This window comes from Cnephaeus nilssonii (genome assembly GCF_951640355.1).
Source record: "Cnephaeus nilssonii genome assembly, chromosome: 12".
Taxonomy (NCBI): domain Eukaryota; kingdom Metazoa; phylum Chordata; class Mammalia; order Chiroptera; family Vespertilionidae; genus Cnephaeus; species Cnephaeus nilssonii.
The window spans coordinates 67,189,404-67,201,951 of record NC_137083.1 but is presented as its reverse complement, the minus strand read 5'-3'; the positions used below and the strand labels follow the sequence as shown (position 1 = coordinate 67,201,951).

General features: G+C 39.5%; 1 protein-coding gene across 3 annotated transcripts in view; it reads right to left on the bottom strand.

Annotated features, from left to right (window-relative positions):
• CADPS2 (calcium dependent secretion activator 2) overlaps window positions 1-12,548 on the bottom strand; it is a 484,731-nt gene that overhangs the window by 286,520 nt on the left and 185,663 nt on the right. For all 3 annotated transcript variants that reach the window (XR_013814316.1, XM_079786439.1, XM_079786438.1), the window contains exon 6: window positions 9,378-9,499. Coding sequence is in view for 2 of the 3 variants with exons in the window: in XM_079786439.1 (XP_079642565.1) it covers window positions 9,378-9,499 (122 nt within the window). In the remaining variant the exon portion in view is untranslated. The remainder of the gene's footprint in view (window positions 1-9,377; window positions 9,500-12,548) is intronic.

Genomic DNA, 12,548 nt, shown 5'->3' with positions numbered 1-12,548 from the left:
TAATGATAGAGGCACAAGTGTATACATTTACTAAAACTCACCTGAATTGCAATGGAAGAATGTTATGCTACATCAATTATATCTCCATAAAATTTTTCAAATAGATTCTGTAGAAAATATCATGACATTGAGACTCTTAGGGCACGTGTTTGTGGCCCTCTCCCACAAATTCATATGTTGAGTCTCTAGTCCTCAGTGTGATGCTATTTGGAGTAATTAAGTTTGGGTGAGGTCATGGGGATAAAGCCCCCACGGTGGGATTGGTGTCCTGATAAGGAATGAAAAGACAGCTCTGTTTCTATACACTGTGAGGCACAGCAAGACAGGAAGGCAGCCGTCTGAAAATCCTGAAGAGCGCCCTCATCAAGATCCTGAAGATGCTCCCAGCCAGTAGTTGAGTGTTGGCCTATGAACCAGGAGGTCAAGGTTCGAATCCTGGTCAGGGCACATGCCCGGGTTTTGGACTTGATCCCCAGTGTGAGGCGTGCAGGAGGCAGTGATCAATGATTCTTTCTCATCATTGATGTTTCTATCTCTCTCTCCCTCTCTCTTCCTCTGAAATCAATAAAAATATATTAAAAAAAGAAAAGAAACTGAAGATGCTGGACCCAGATCTCAGATCTCCAACCTCCAGAACTATAAGAAATAAATATTCATTGTTTAATCACTATAGTCTATGCCATTTTTATTGTAGCAGCCAGAACTGAGAAGTGTGCTGCTGCTGTAACAAACACCTAAAACTGTGGAAGTGGCTTTGGAACTGGGTTGGGTATAGGCTGGAAGAATTTTGAGGTGCTTGCCAAAAAAAGCCAATATTGCAATAAAGAGACTTTTCTATTACATTTTGAAAATGAAATGTATTTTGATGAACACTGCCTTTATACTTATTCAAAGTGTGTATACATTTTGGGGGGGACACCCTGTATATAAATGTATCAAACCTACACATTATATACCTTAAACTTACACAATGTTATATGTTAGTCACATAATAATAATAATAAGAAAAAGAATAATAATAATAATAATAAGAAGAAGAAGAAGAAGAAGAAGAAGAAGAAGAAGAAAAAGCTCTAGAGAAACCTCTCATCTTCTTAGAGAAAATGTAAATAATCATGTATAGAATGTTAGCAGAAATATGAACAGTAAAAGTCATTTTGATGAGGTCTCTCTCAGACAGAAAAGAGAAATGTGTTATTGAAAATGGGAAGAAAAGTGATTCTTGGTATCAACTGGTAAAAATCCTTGCGGAATTGTATTTGTGTTCTAGTGTTTTGTGAAAGGCTGCACTTGCCAGCATGAAATTGGAGATTTAGCTGAGGAAATTCCTGTTAAATGTTGAAGGAGTGGCTTGATTCCTGCGTGCTGATAGTAAAATGCAAGAAGAGAGACATTAAAGACAGAACTGTTAAGCAAAAGAACTCAGATTATAAAATTTTTGAAGATTCTTAGCCTGTCTACACTACAAAAAACTAGAACTAGAAAGTATTTCCAAAGAGAACAGTTAGGGTGTGGCAAACTAACCATTTGCTAAGAAGATTAGTATGAGTATGAACCACAGACCAAATCAACTATCCCAGTGGGAAGTGAAGAAAATAGAAGAAATGAAAGAAGACTACACCACCGATTCAGCTGTGAACACAATTTATTATTCAAGACAGGCTAAGAATGACCCGGAAAGTGATCCAATACACCTTAGAAGCTGCACTCCCAGCCCAGGCCCACAGTACATGGGGCTAGGGCTGTCTCCACCTTGGCTTCAAAGGGAAAGAGCTCTGCCCAACAAAGCCATGTGTTTGGGGATAACACCTTGGCGGCAACAAGCCAGAGGGCAGCTACTCCGAGCTGCAGAGGCACAACTCTCATCTGGCAAAGCTATCAGGGCGCAACCACCCACCTAACAGAGTCACATAAGTGGGAAAACCACCTTAATAAGTCTGAAAGGCAAAGCATGAAGCCAAAGAGAATTATTCTTGGCTTTTGATCAAGATGGTGGTGTAGCTAAATTCGTTGTGCAAATCCTCCGACAACCACATAGAAATTACAACTAAATTAAAGAACAAGCATCACCTAGAACTGCCTGAAATCTAGCTGAAGGGAAATCCTACAACTAAGGATATAAAAAAGAAGCCACTCCAGGACTGGCAGGAAGGCCGGAGATGCAGAACTGGCTGGTCACACACCCACATGTGGTGGATAAAAATAGGAAGGGATATCCAGGCTGCAGAAGTCCCACATGAGAAGCAAGGAGTCCCAGGCCCACAGCAGGCCTCCCAGCCAGGGTCCCAGTGCCAGGAAGAGAAGTTCCCACAATTTTTGGCTGTGAAAACCAGCAGGGGGCCAAGGAGGGAGAGGATGCACCTGGAGTGCCCAGTTCAGGTGAATGGAGAGGCGATGCCACTGGACCCTACAGGGAATCTACTACCTTAGACCACTCAACCAAGCCTGGGGGACATAGCAGCTCTACCTAATTCATAAAAACAAACACAGAGAGGCTGCCAAAATCAGGAGACCAAGAAAAATGTCAAAAATGAAAGAACAGAATAAAACACCAGAAAGAACTAAACAAAATGGAGACAAGCAATCTACTAGATGCAGAGTTCAAAACACTGGTTATAAGGATGCTCAATTAATTTAGGGGAATAGAAGATAAACTCAGTGAGAACTTTAACAGCATAACAAAGGACATGGAAACCATAAAAAAAGAACTAGTCAGTAATGAAGGATACACTAACTGCAATGAAGAATAAATTATAAGGAATCAATGGTAGAGAAGATGAAGCTGAGATGCAAATCAGCAATTTGGAATACAAAGAAGCAAAAAATGGCCAATGATGAGAAAAGCAAAAAATTTAAAAAAAGGTGTTTTTTTTTGTTTTTTTTTTAAATGAGGCTAGTGTAAGGAGCCTCTGGGACAACTTCAAGCCTATTAACATTTGCATCATGGGGATATCAGAAGGAGAAGAAAGAGAGCAAGAAATGGAAAACCTATTAACCTTTTGCACTTGGATGTCGAGTGTGACTTGACACGGTTAGCATTAGAATAAAGGAACTGAGAAAAAAGCAAGCGAGTGCAAAGGGTTAAAAAAAAAAATGACAGAAAACTTCCCTAACCAGGTGAAGGAAATAGACATAAAAATTCAGGAAGCACAGAGTCCCAAACAAGATGAATTCAAAGAGCCCCACACCAAGACACATCATAATTAAAATGCAAAATGTTAAAGACCTACAAGGGAGTGCCCATATGAATGTCAGCTGATTTCTCAACAGAAACTTTGCAGGCCAGAAAAAGAGTGGCAAGAGATATTCAGAATGATGAAAAGCAAGGACCTATGACCAAGATTACTCTACCCAGCAAAGCTATCATTTAGAATCAAAGGACAGGTAAAGAGCTTCCCAGACAAGAAAAAGCTAAAAAAGTTCATCACCACAAACCAGAATTACACAAAATATTGAAGGGTCTATATTAAAAAAAAGGGAAAAAAAGATAAAAAATGTAAACAATCAAATGGCAATAAATACATATCTACCAAAAGTTGAATAATAATAATAAAAAATGAACAAGCAGAAGAGAAACACTCATAGGTGAAGAAAACTTTCAGTTGCTAGATGGAAGGGTAGTTGGAGGGATGGTTGAAAAAAGTAAAGGGATTAAGAAGTACAAATTGGTAGTTACAGAATAGTCATGGGGAGGTAAACATAGGAAACATGGTCAATGATATTCTAACTAACTATGTACGGTGTCAGATGGGTCCAAGATTTATTGGGATGATCATTTAGCAAGTTATATAATGTCTAATCACTGGGCTGTACATCTGAAACTAATATAATATTATATGTCAACTATAATTGAAAAATACAAAATGAATTTTTAAAGAAGAGAATTATACTTGAACCAAGATAACCTTTAAAAAGGAGAACATAGTTGGTAGACGCAGAGTCCTGATTTAAAACTGGTAATCAAGGTAATATGATACTAGAATAAGATATATATGTATCAATAGAATATAATTGAGAGTGCAGAAATAAACATATGCATCTATGATTTCAAAAGGATATCAAGAAAATTTAATGGGGAAGTAGTTTCTTCATTAAATGGTGCTGGGACAACTGACTGTCACACACAAAAGGAGGAAGGTGGACCCTTACATCAGATCATGTACAAAAATTAACTTAGAATAGATCAATGACCTAAATGTAAGGGATAAAACTATGGAAGTCTTCGGAGGAAACATAGGGATAAATCTTTGTGACCTTGGATTTGGCACTGGATTTTTAGATATGATACAAAAGCACAAGCAACACAGAAAAAATAGATAAACTGGACTTAATCAAAATTTTAAAACTTTATGCTCAGAAGACAATATATCAAGAAGATGAAAGATCCTCTGAATGAAATAAAACACTTGAAAATAATATATGTGATCAAGGTCAAGTATCTAGAACAGCAATTTTCAACCTTTTCCATCTCATGACACACATAAGCTAATTACTAAAATTATGCAGCACACCAAAAATACGTTTTTTTTGCCAATGTGACAAAATTAAGTATAATTTTGATTAATTTATAAAATAAATAATAATAATTACCTACTTTTTTGCTCCAAAGTGACTTCTAAAAATTTTTTTTATTGATTGATTGAGTTTACAGAGAGGAATGAGAGTGAGAGAGAGAGACATCAATTTGTGTTCTGCTTTCTAATGCATTCATTGGTTGATTCTTGTATACGCCCCGACTGTGCATTGAACCCACAACCTTGGTGTATTATGACAATGCTCTAACCCAGTGGTCGGCAAACTCATTAGTCAACAGAGCCAAATATCAACAGTACAACGATGGAAATTTCTTTTGAGAGCCAAATTTTTTAAACTTAAACTTCTTCTAACGCCACTTCTTCAAAATAGACTCGCCCAGGCCGTGGTATTTTGTGGAAGAGCCACACTCAAGGGGCCAAAGAGCTCCATGTGGCTTGCGAGTCGCAGTTTGCCGACCATGGCTCTAACCAACTGAGCTACGCGGCCAGGGCCAAAGTGACTTTTTAAAATGTATGTAAGGAATTCTAGTACCAAGAATTAATGTTATCGGGTACAATCTCATTATGCTACATAATAACTCTATTATTATGACCTTTTATTTTTCCTTTCTTTTTGTTGTTGTCTTTTTTTTCTTTGACAATCTAAGGGAAAAGAGGTCAGTGCCCCTGACTAAATAGTCAGGCATTGTATGGTTTAAAAATTCTTGTGGCACTCTAGTTGAAAATTGCTGATCTAGAGTTATATAAACAGCTCTTATAATTAACAACCAAAAGACAACTCAATTTAAAAATGGGCAAAAACACTTGAATAGACATTTCTCTAAAGAAGATATACAAATGGCTAATACAATATGTGAAAATATGTTCAACATCATTAGTCATTAGGGAAATGCAAATCAAAGCCACAACAAGATACCACTTCACCCTTATTAGGATGAAGATTATATCTAAATCATCTATATCTTTATCTAATCTATATCTAATCTCCGTATGTCCATCTCTATAGCTATCTATCTATCTATTTTTAATTTATCTGTATTGTTGAAAGTTATACAGATGTACCCTTTTTTCCCCATTGACCTCTTCTAGCCTCCCCTGCCCAGGCCTTCACCACACTATTGTCTGTGTCCATGGGTTAAGCATATATACATACAAGTTCTTTGGTTAATCTCTTCCCACCCACCCACCCCCACCTTCCCTCTGAGATTTATTAGTATGTTCCATGTTTTCATGTCTCTGCATCTATTTTGTTCATCAGTTTATTTTGTTCTTTAGATTCCACATATGAGCGAGATCCTGTGATACTTGTCTTTCTCTGAATGGCTTATTTCACTTAGCATAATACTCTCCAGGTCCCTCCATGCTTTCTCAAAGGGTAAGAGATCCTTCTTTTTAATAGCTGCACCGTATTCCATGGTGTAAATGTACCATAGCTTTTTTATCTACTCGTCTACTGATGGGCTGGCTATTTATATTTTTAATTCAAATAACAAGCACTGATGAGAATGTGAAGAAATTTGACTCTCATATATATAATCCTGGTGGGAAAATAAGGTATAGCCATTAGGAAAAGCATTTTGGTGGTTACTTAAAAAAAACAAGAAACAAGAAACACCAATCAGAAAGGATATATGCACCCCTATGTTCATAGCAGCACAATTTACCATAGCTAAGATTTGGAAACAGCCTAAATGAAATAAGCCAGTCAGAGAAAGATAAATATCACAAGATCTCACTCATTTGTGCAATATAATGAACAATATAAACTGATGAACAAAAACAGATCCAGAGACAGAGAAGCATTGATCAGACAGTCAACCCTCAGATGAAAGGTAGCGGAGGGTGGGGGTAAGGGAGAGAAATCAACCAAAGGACTTGTATGCATGCATATAAGCCTAACCAATGGACACAGACAACAGGGGGAAGGGGTGAGGGCATGAGTGGGGAGGATGGGGGGGTAATAGGGGAATAAGGACACATGTGTAACACCTCAATCAATAAAAAATAATAATAAAGAAAACCTCCTCCAAAATAAATAAATAAACATAGAATTATATGATTCAGAAATTCTACTGCTAGCTTTACACTGAAAAGAATTAAAAACAAGTACTAAAACAGATATTTGTACACCCAGTTTAATTTGCAGCATTATTCACAGTAGTCAAAAGATGGAAACTATCCAAGTATCATTAGCCTAGATCAGAGATTTTCAGCAGGTGTGCGGAAAGAATTTTTAAACCATGCAATGCCTGACTAGTCAGGGGCACTGACCTCTTTTCCCTTAGTCTGTCAAAGTAAAAAATGACAACAGCCAAATACAATAGCCATCTGGTGTGAATGAATCAAAAGTATCCCTATTTTTTGTCAGATTGGCAAAAAATATATGTTTTGGTGTGCTGTGAAATTTTAGTAATTAGTTTATGTGTGCCATGAGATGAAAAGGGTTGAAAACTGCTGGCCTAGATGCATGGATCAACAAAACATGGTATACAGATATAATGCAATATTATTCAGCCATGAAAAGAAATGAACTCCTGACATATTCTACCAGATGGATACATCTTGGAAACATTATACTAAGTGAAAGAGGGCAATCACAAAAAGACCACATGTTTATGTGAAAATGTACAGAATAGGCAAATTTATAGAAACAGAAAGTCAATTAGTAGTTGCTTAGGGTTGGGGTGATTGGAGGTTGATAAGTAAAGGGGACAGAGTTTCTCTTTAAGGTGGCAAATATGTTTTAAAATGGACTGTGGTTGCACTGCTCTGTGAATAGCTAATATACACTGCAATACTAAAAAGCCAACCTTTAGAACAAACATACCCCAAACACCTCCCTGACTCCATATGTACTCTCTCTCACACCCTCCTCTGGGGAGGTGTTCGCCTCTTAACGAATTGTTGATCCTCATTCCTTTCACTTCACTGTCACACTGTAAATCAACTCTATATGGTGCAGAAGTAAACACCACACTGTTAAATATTTACTATGGATAACCATAAAAGGAAGTTCAAGCAGTTGAATTAATAAATTGTGAGTGTGCCAACCGGCACTAGGATATAGAAGCACACAGGACAAGACCCCCTCTTCTCAAGTGAAAACAACGATGCAAAATAGCTAGGATACACATTTGTGTAAACATGTAAAAGTGATGAGCCAGAAAATACCTGCTTCTTGTTGGATTAATCAGAGGGAAGGGCTGTTCTTAGGAAGTGGCGTGTAAATTAAGATTCTCGCTACCAAGGATCCAGCCAGAAAAGATAAAAGGAAAGGCGACTCCAGCCAGAGGGGAAAGCAGGCGCAATGATGAAAATAGGTTGATACATCTGAGGAACTGCATGAAGTCCAGAGTGGCTGAATAATAGTGGACCAGGGAAGAAAGGGACAAGGTGAGGCCCCAGAGGTAATGAGACTGGTCAGGGACAGACTTGTAGGGGTGTGTAAGGCCAGGTGAGAAGTTTCAACTTCCTTCTGCTCAATCCCTTAAGATTCTGTGCACATCTCTCCTGTTTCATTTAACCCTCTGTATCCACCCCTATCTATCTGTGCTTCAGAAGACGATATACTAAGAAGATGAAAGAATCAACGGTAGAGAAGATGATACAGGAAGGGATATCCAGGCTGCAGAAGTCCCACGTGAGAAGCGAAGAGTATTTAGACTGTGCCTGTCCTAAAGAAAATGAGTTGATCACCTTCCTCTTTGGGGTATAACCAGTGTCTACCCAGAACCTCAACAGAATGAACAGGCCACATATATCGATTCTGTAATAAAGTAAAAAGCCTAAATCCTGCAAGAAAATTTGGATAAAGTTTAAGTGGAAGAAAGAGAAGTTATCTCTAAAGTTAGTTAGTGTACAAATGAAGGCCAGGCAAGTTTCATTTGAATTCCTCAGACCAGTCTCGTTATTTCTACCATAGACTAAAGTTTCCCATATTGAAATCAGCTAAACTAAACATCTTCCAAACTTTATTAAACTCATCCCCAGAATTTGAAACATAAAACAGCCAGCAAAAAATAGCCTTTTCCTCTCTGATTCCTGTACAGTAATTCTAACAGGTTCTCTATCTCAAGCCTACCCCTAAAGTATCCCAAGTCCTTGTGCACAATCGTGGTAGCTCCCTCACCTTCACCGCAGAGCTCTTATACAAAGAAATAAAAGTGTTATCCTATATAATGGCAGAATGACCAGTCGCTATGACGCACATTGACCACCAGGGGGCAGATGCTCAACGCAAGAGCTGCCCCCTGGTGATCAGTGTGCTCCCACAGGGGGAGCTCCGCTCAGCCAGAAGCCCTGAGCCAGGCTCACAGCTGGTGAGCACAGCAGTGGTGGCGGGAGCCTCTCCCGCCTCCACGGCAGTGCTAAGGATGTCCGAATGCCCACAGGAGGTGGGCCTAAGCCGTCAGTCAGACATCCCCCAAGGGCTCCCAGACTGTAAGAGGGCACAGGCGGGTCTGAGGGACGCCCCTCCCCCTGAGTGCACGAATTTTGTGCATCGGGCCTCTAGTTGGATTACAATCCCAATAATTGAAACAGGATGAAGTACTCTCTTCGAAATAACATATACTGACAGCACATGCTATCTTTATAAATGACTTTTATTTCCTACTATACCTTCACATTTGCATGTTGGATTTTCTGTTTGAACTACAGGGGACTCTGCTACAGTTCTAATTGTAACATTATTATCCAGAAAGGCACACGCTGACCCTAATATAGTTGAGACAAAGCAAGCCAAGTAACCATTTCAGAGTGTCAAACCATACAACTGTGCAAATATATAAAGCCTGTTTCTCTGGGAGGAAAATAAAAACACATTGTTTTCAGCTGGCTTACTGTGGCCTTGAGGCTTCCGCCTGGTCTGTCTGCAGTTTCTCTCCTCCTTCCACTTCCATTGTGCAGTAAACAATTCGATTGGGAGCGACTGACTTCAAACCTTGCACTTCCATTATGACAATCTAAAGGTAAGAAAAATGTTAAATGATATGTCAAGTTGACAACATTTAGCTATTGAGAGAGACCGCGGCATAAACAACTGGATAGATCAATTGAAAAATTATCTCATAATATAAATGGAATTTTGTCTTCCCACGAATGCCTCTACTTACTATCCCTCTATTCATGTTAGGGATGGTAAAAAATCATGCTGAGCATCTGAAGAGGTATCTCCTGGCAACAATTAAAGTAATAAGGTTAAGTCCCTAAATATAACCCCCAGTGAATCAAGTGAGATTTAAACTCAGATCCTTAAACAATTACAGCAACTCTTTTTAAAGTAAAGCAAAATTACAAATGAAAAGTAAGTGCATTTGATAAAAGGAGTATACATTGAGTTTCACAGAAAGTGTTATAATATGTATTACTGGCAGACACTGTCACCATCAGACCAACGCATTGATGTCAAAATGTGACAGCATCAGAAATTTTCTATACTCACTCATTTCAGATGACATTATGAAAGAAAATGAAACTATTTAATTTTAACTATTATACAAGGTATTTATAAAAGAATTTTCTTTATGGCCATTTTATAACATTATCAAAATAATGAAAAATATAATGCCACTAAACATCTTAATACCAACTTGCAAAGGAAAAGGTAGTTTTCCACCCATTAAAGGCACACACTAGTTTAATGCATTGCACTGGGAAAGGGTGCAGACACTGATACTACATTATGGAGCTATAATTCCTGAGGGAAAGGGAAACTGTTTTTCAAGTTTGCTTTCTATCTATAATAATAAAAGGGTAATATGCTAATTAGACCAGACGTCTTCCAGACATCATTCCGGAAGTCATTCCGGACATCATTTGGGACTTCCTTCCTCCGGGTCCTGGGAGCCTGCGGGTGGCTGAAGGGAAGCAGCCCAGGTCCCGGGTGCCTGCGGTGGCCCGAGGGAAGCCAGCCCGGGTCCCAGATGCCTGCCGGCCGCTGGAGGAGGGAAGCAGCCTGGGTCCAAGTGCCGGAGGGAAGCTGGTGCTGGCAGCCAGGGGAAGGAAGGCCTACTCTTGCATAAATTTTCGTGCATAGGGTCTCTGGTATTTTTATAAAAGGCTGCCAATCTTAAAATATTCTTGCTAGATGTACACATAAAATATGATGATTTGCCACAGTTTTTTCCCATCAAACTTGAATCATGAAGTTCCCTAAATTCCCAAATTTTAATTTATAAAATACTAGAGGCCCAGTGCACGGAATTCGTACACGGGGGTATGTCCCTAAGCCCAGCCTGCACCCTCTCCAATCTGGGATCCCCGGTAGGATGACCGACTGCCCGGTAGGATCGGGCCTAAACGGGCCATCGGACATCCCTCTCACAATCCAGGACTGCTGGCTCCCAGCTGCTCGCCTTCCTGCCTTCCTGATTGCCCCTAACCGCTTCTGCCTGCCAGCCTGATCACACCCTAACCACTCCCTTGCCAGCCTGATTGATGCCTAACTGCTCCCCTGCCAGCCTGATTGCCCCTAACTGCCCTCCCCTGCAGGCCTGGTAACCCCCAACTGCTCTCCCCTGCAGGCCTGGTTCCCCCCAACTGCTCTCCCCTGCAGACCTGGGTCCCCCCGCAACTGATCTTCCCTGCAGGCCCGGTCGCCCCCAACTTCCCTCCTCTGCTGGCCTGATCAAACCTAACTGCCCTCCCCTGCAGGCTTGATTGCCCCCAACTGCCCTCCCTTGCAGGCCTGGACCCTCCCAACAGTCTTCCCCTGCTGGCCTGATCGCCCACAACTGCTCTCCCTTGCAGGCCTGGTCCCTCCCAACTGCCCTCCCCTGCTGGCCATCTTGTGGCAGCCATCTTGTGTCCACATGGGGGCAGCCATCTTGTGTGTTGGAGTGATGGTCAATTTGCGTATTACTCTTTTATTAGATAGGATACTCAATGGCATTTTTATATATGTACATTCATTTCCGTACTGATCTCATGCTGTATTTCTATACACAAGATTAATAACATTAATGCTATACAGCTACCAAAATCTTCACCAAAACACCCTCTATATCACTTATTTGATGACTCAATACTTGATTAAAGTCATAATACTTTTCACTGAGTTGTGAAATGAACCTTAAGACCAAGCTCTCAAAGAAACAAACCATCTTAAAATAACTGTTTTTCCTTTCAGCTCTGCTATAACAGAAGTGTCATGTTCATAAATACAAATGCATATTGCTTTGTTTTTTTTCATAAAAATATATGGGAAACCGTTCACAGAAAAATAAAGATCAAATTCAGGAGCACTTTCCTTCCTCAACCAAGCTTTTTGTCATTTTTTCACACTGAAATGCATCGCAACATGTGAATAAAAATAAGGACTTAAAACAGACTAAGAGAATTAATAGAGAATAGCTATTATCTTTCATAGCTGCTCTAATACTCAAGGAAGTTGGGGTAAAATACTAAATCCTGTTTAAGAAAAATAAACAAAAAAATTCTGTATTTTTAGTAATCAAATTTACTACGTTAGTAATACTGAAACTCATTAGAAACCAAATAAAATAACCAGAAGCTAAGACAAATGAAATTTATAACCATATCAATTAACTTACCACCATGACTCTAAAGACTTCTTAATTCAATGATAAAAATTTTGGATGGTCACTTAAAATGTATGAAATAGGAGAACTGTATACCACAAGAGAAATCTAGAAATCTTGACGGCCTTAGTTCATGGTTGGGCATGAGACTGTTTGCACTGCATCTCTCTGTGATGTGTTTAACAGCCAGAGTGCACGAGAGAGGGAAGGAAGCATGTGCTTGACACTATTTCTGTCACCTCTGTTATAATTTGCTGTAAACAGGACCTCCTAAAACATCCAACTTGTGAAACCGCATCCGCCCCTCAAAACAATACTCCCATCTGTGCAGGGGATGTTTTATCCTGCAGAAGTGCCACTTCCAAAGGATGTAACTTCTGTTATGAATCCATACACATAAACAAAACAACACAATTCTACAGATATAATTGCCAAAAGGATGAGAAGAAAAAAAGCCACACACAGCCAGTCT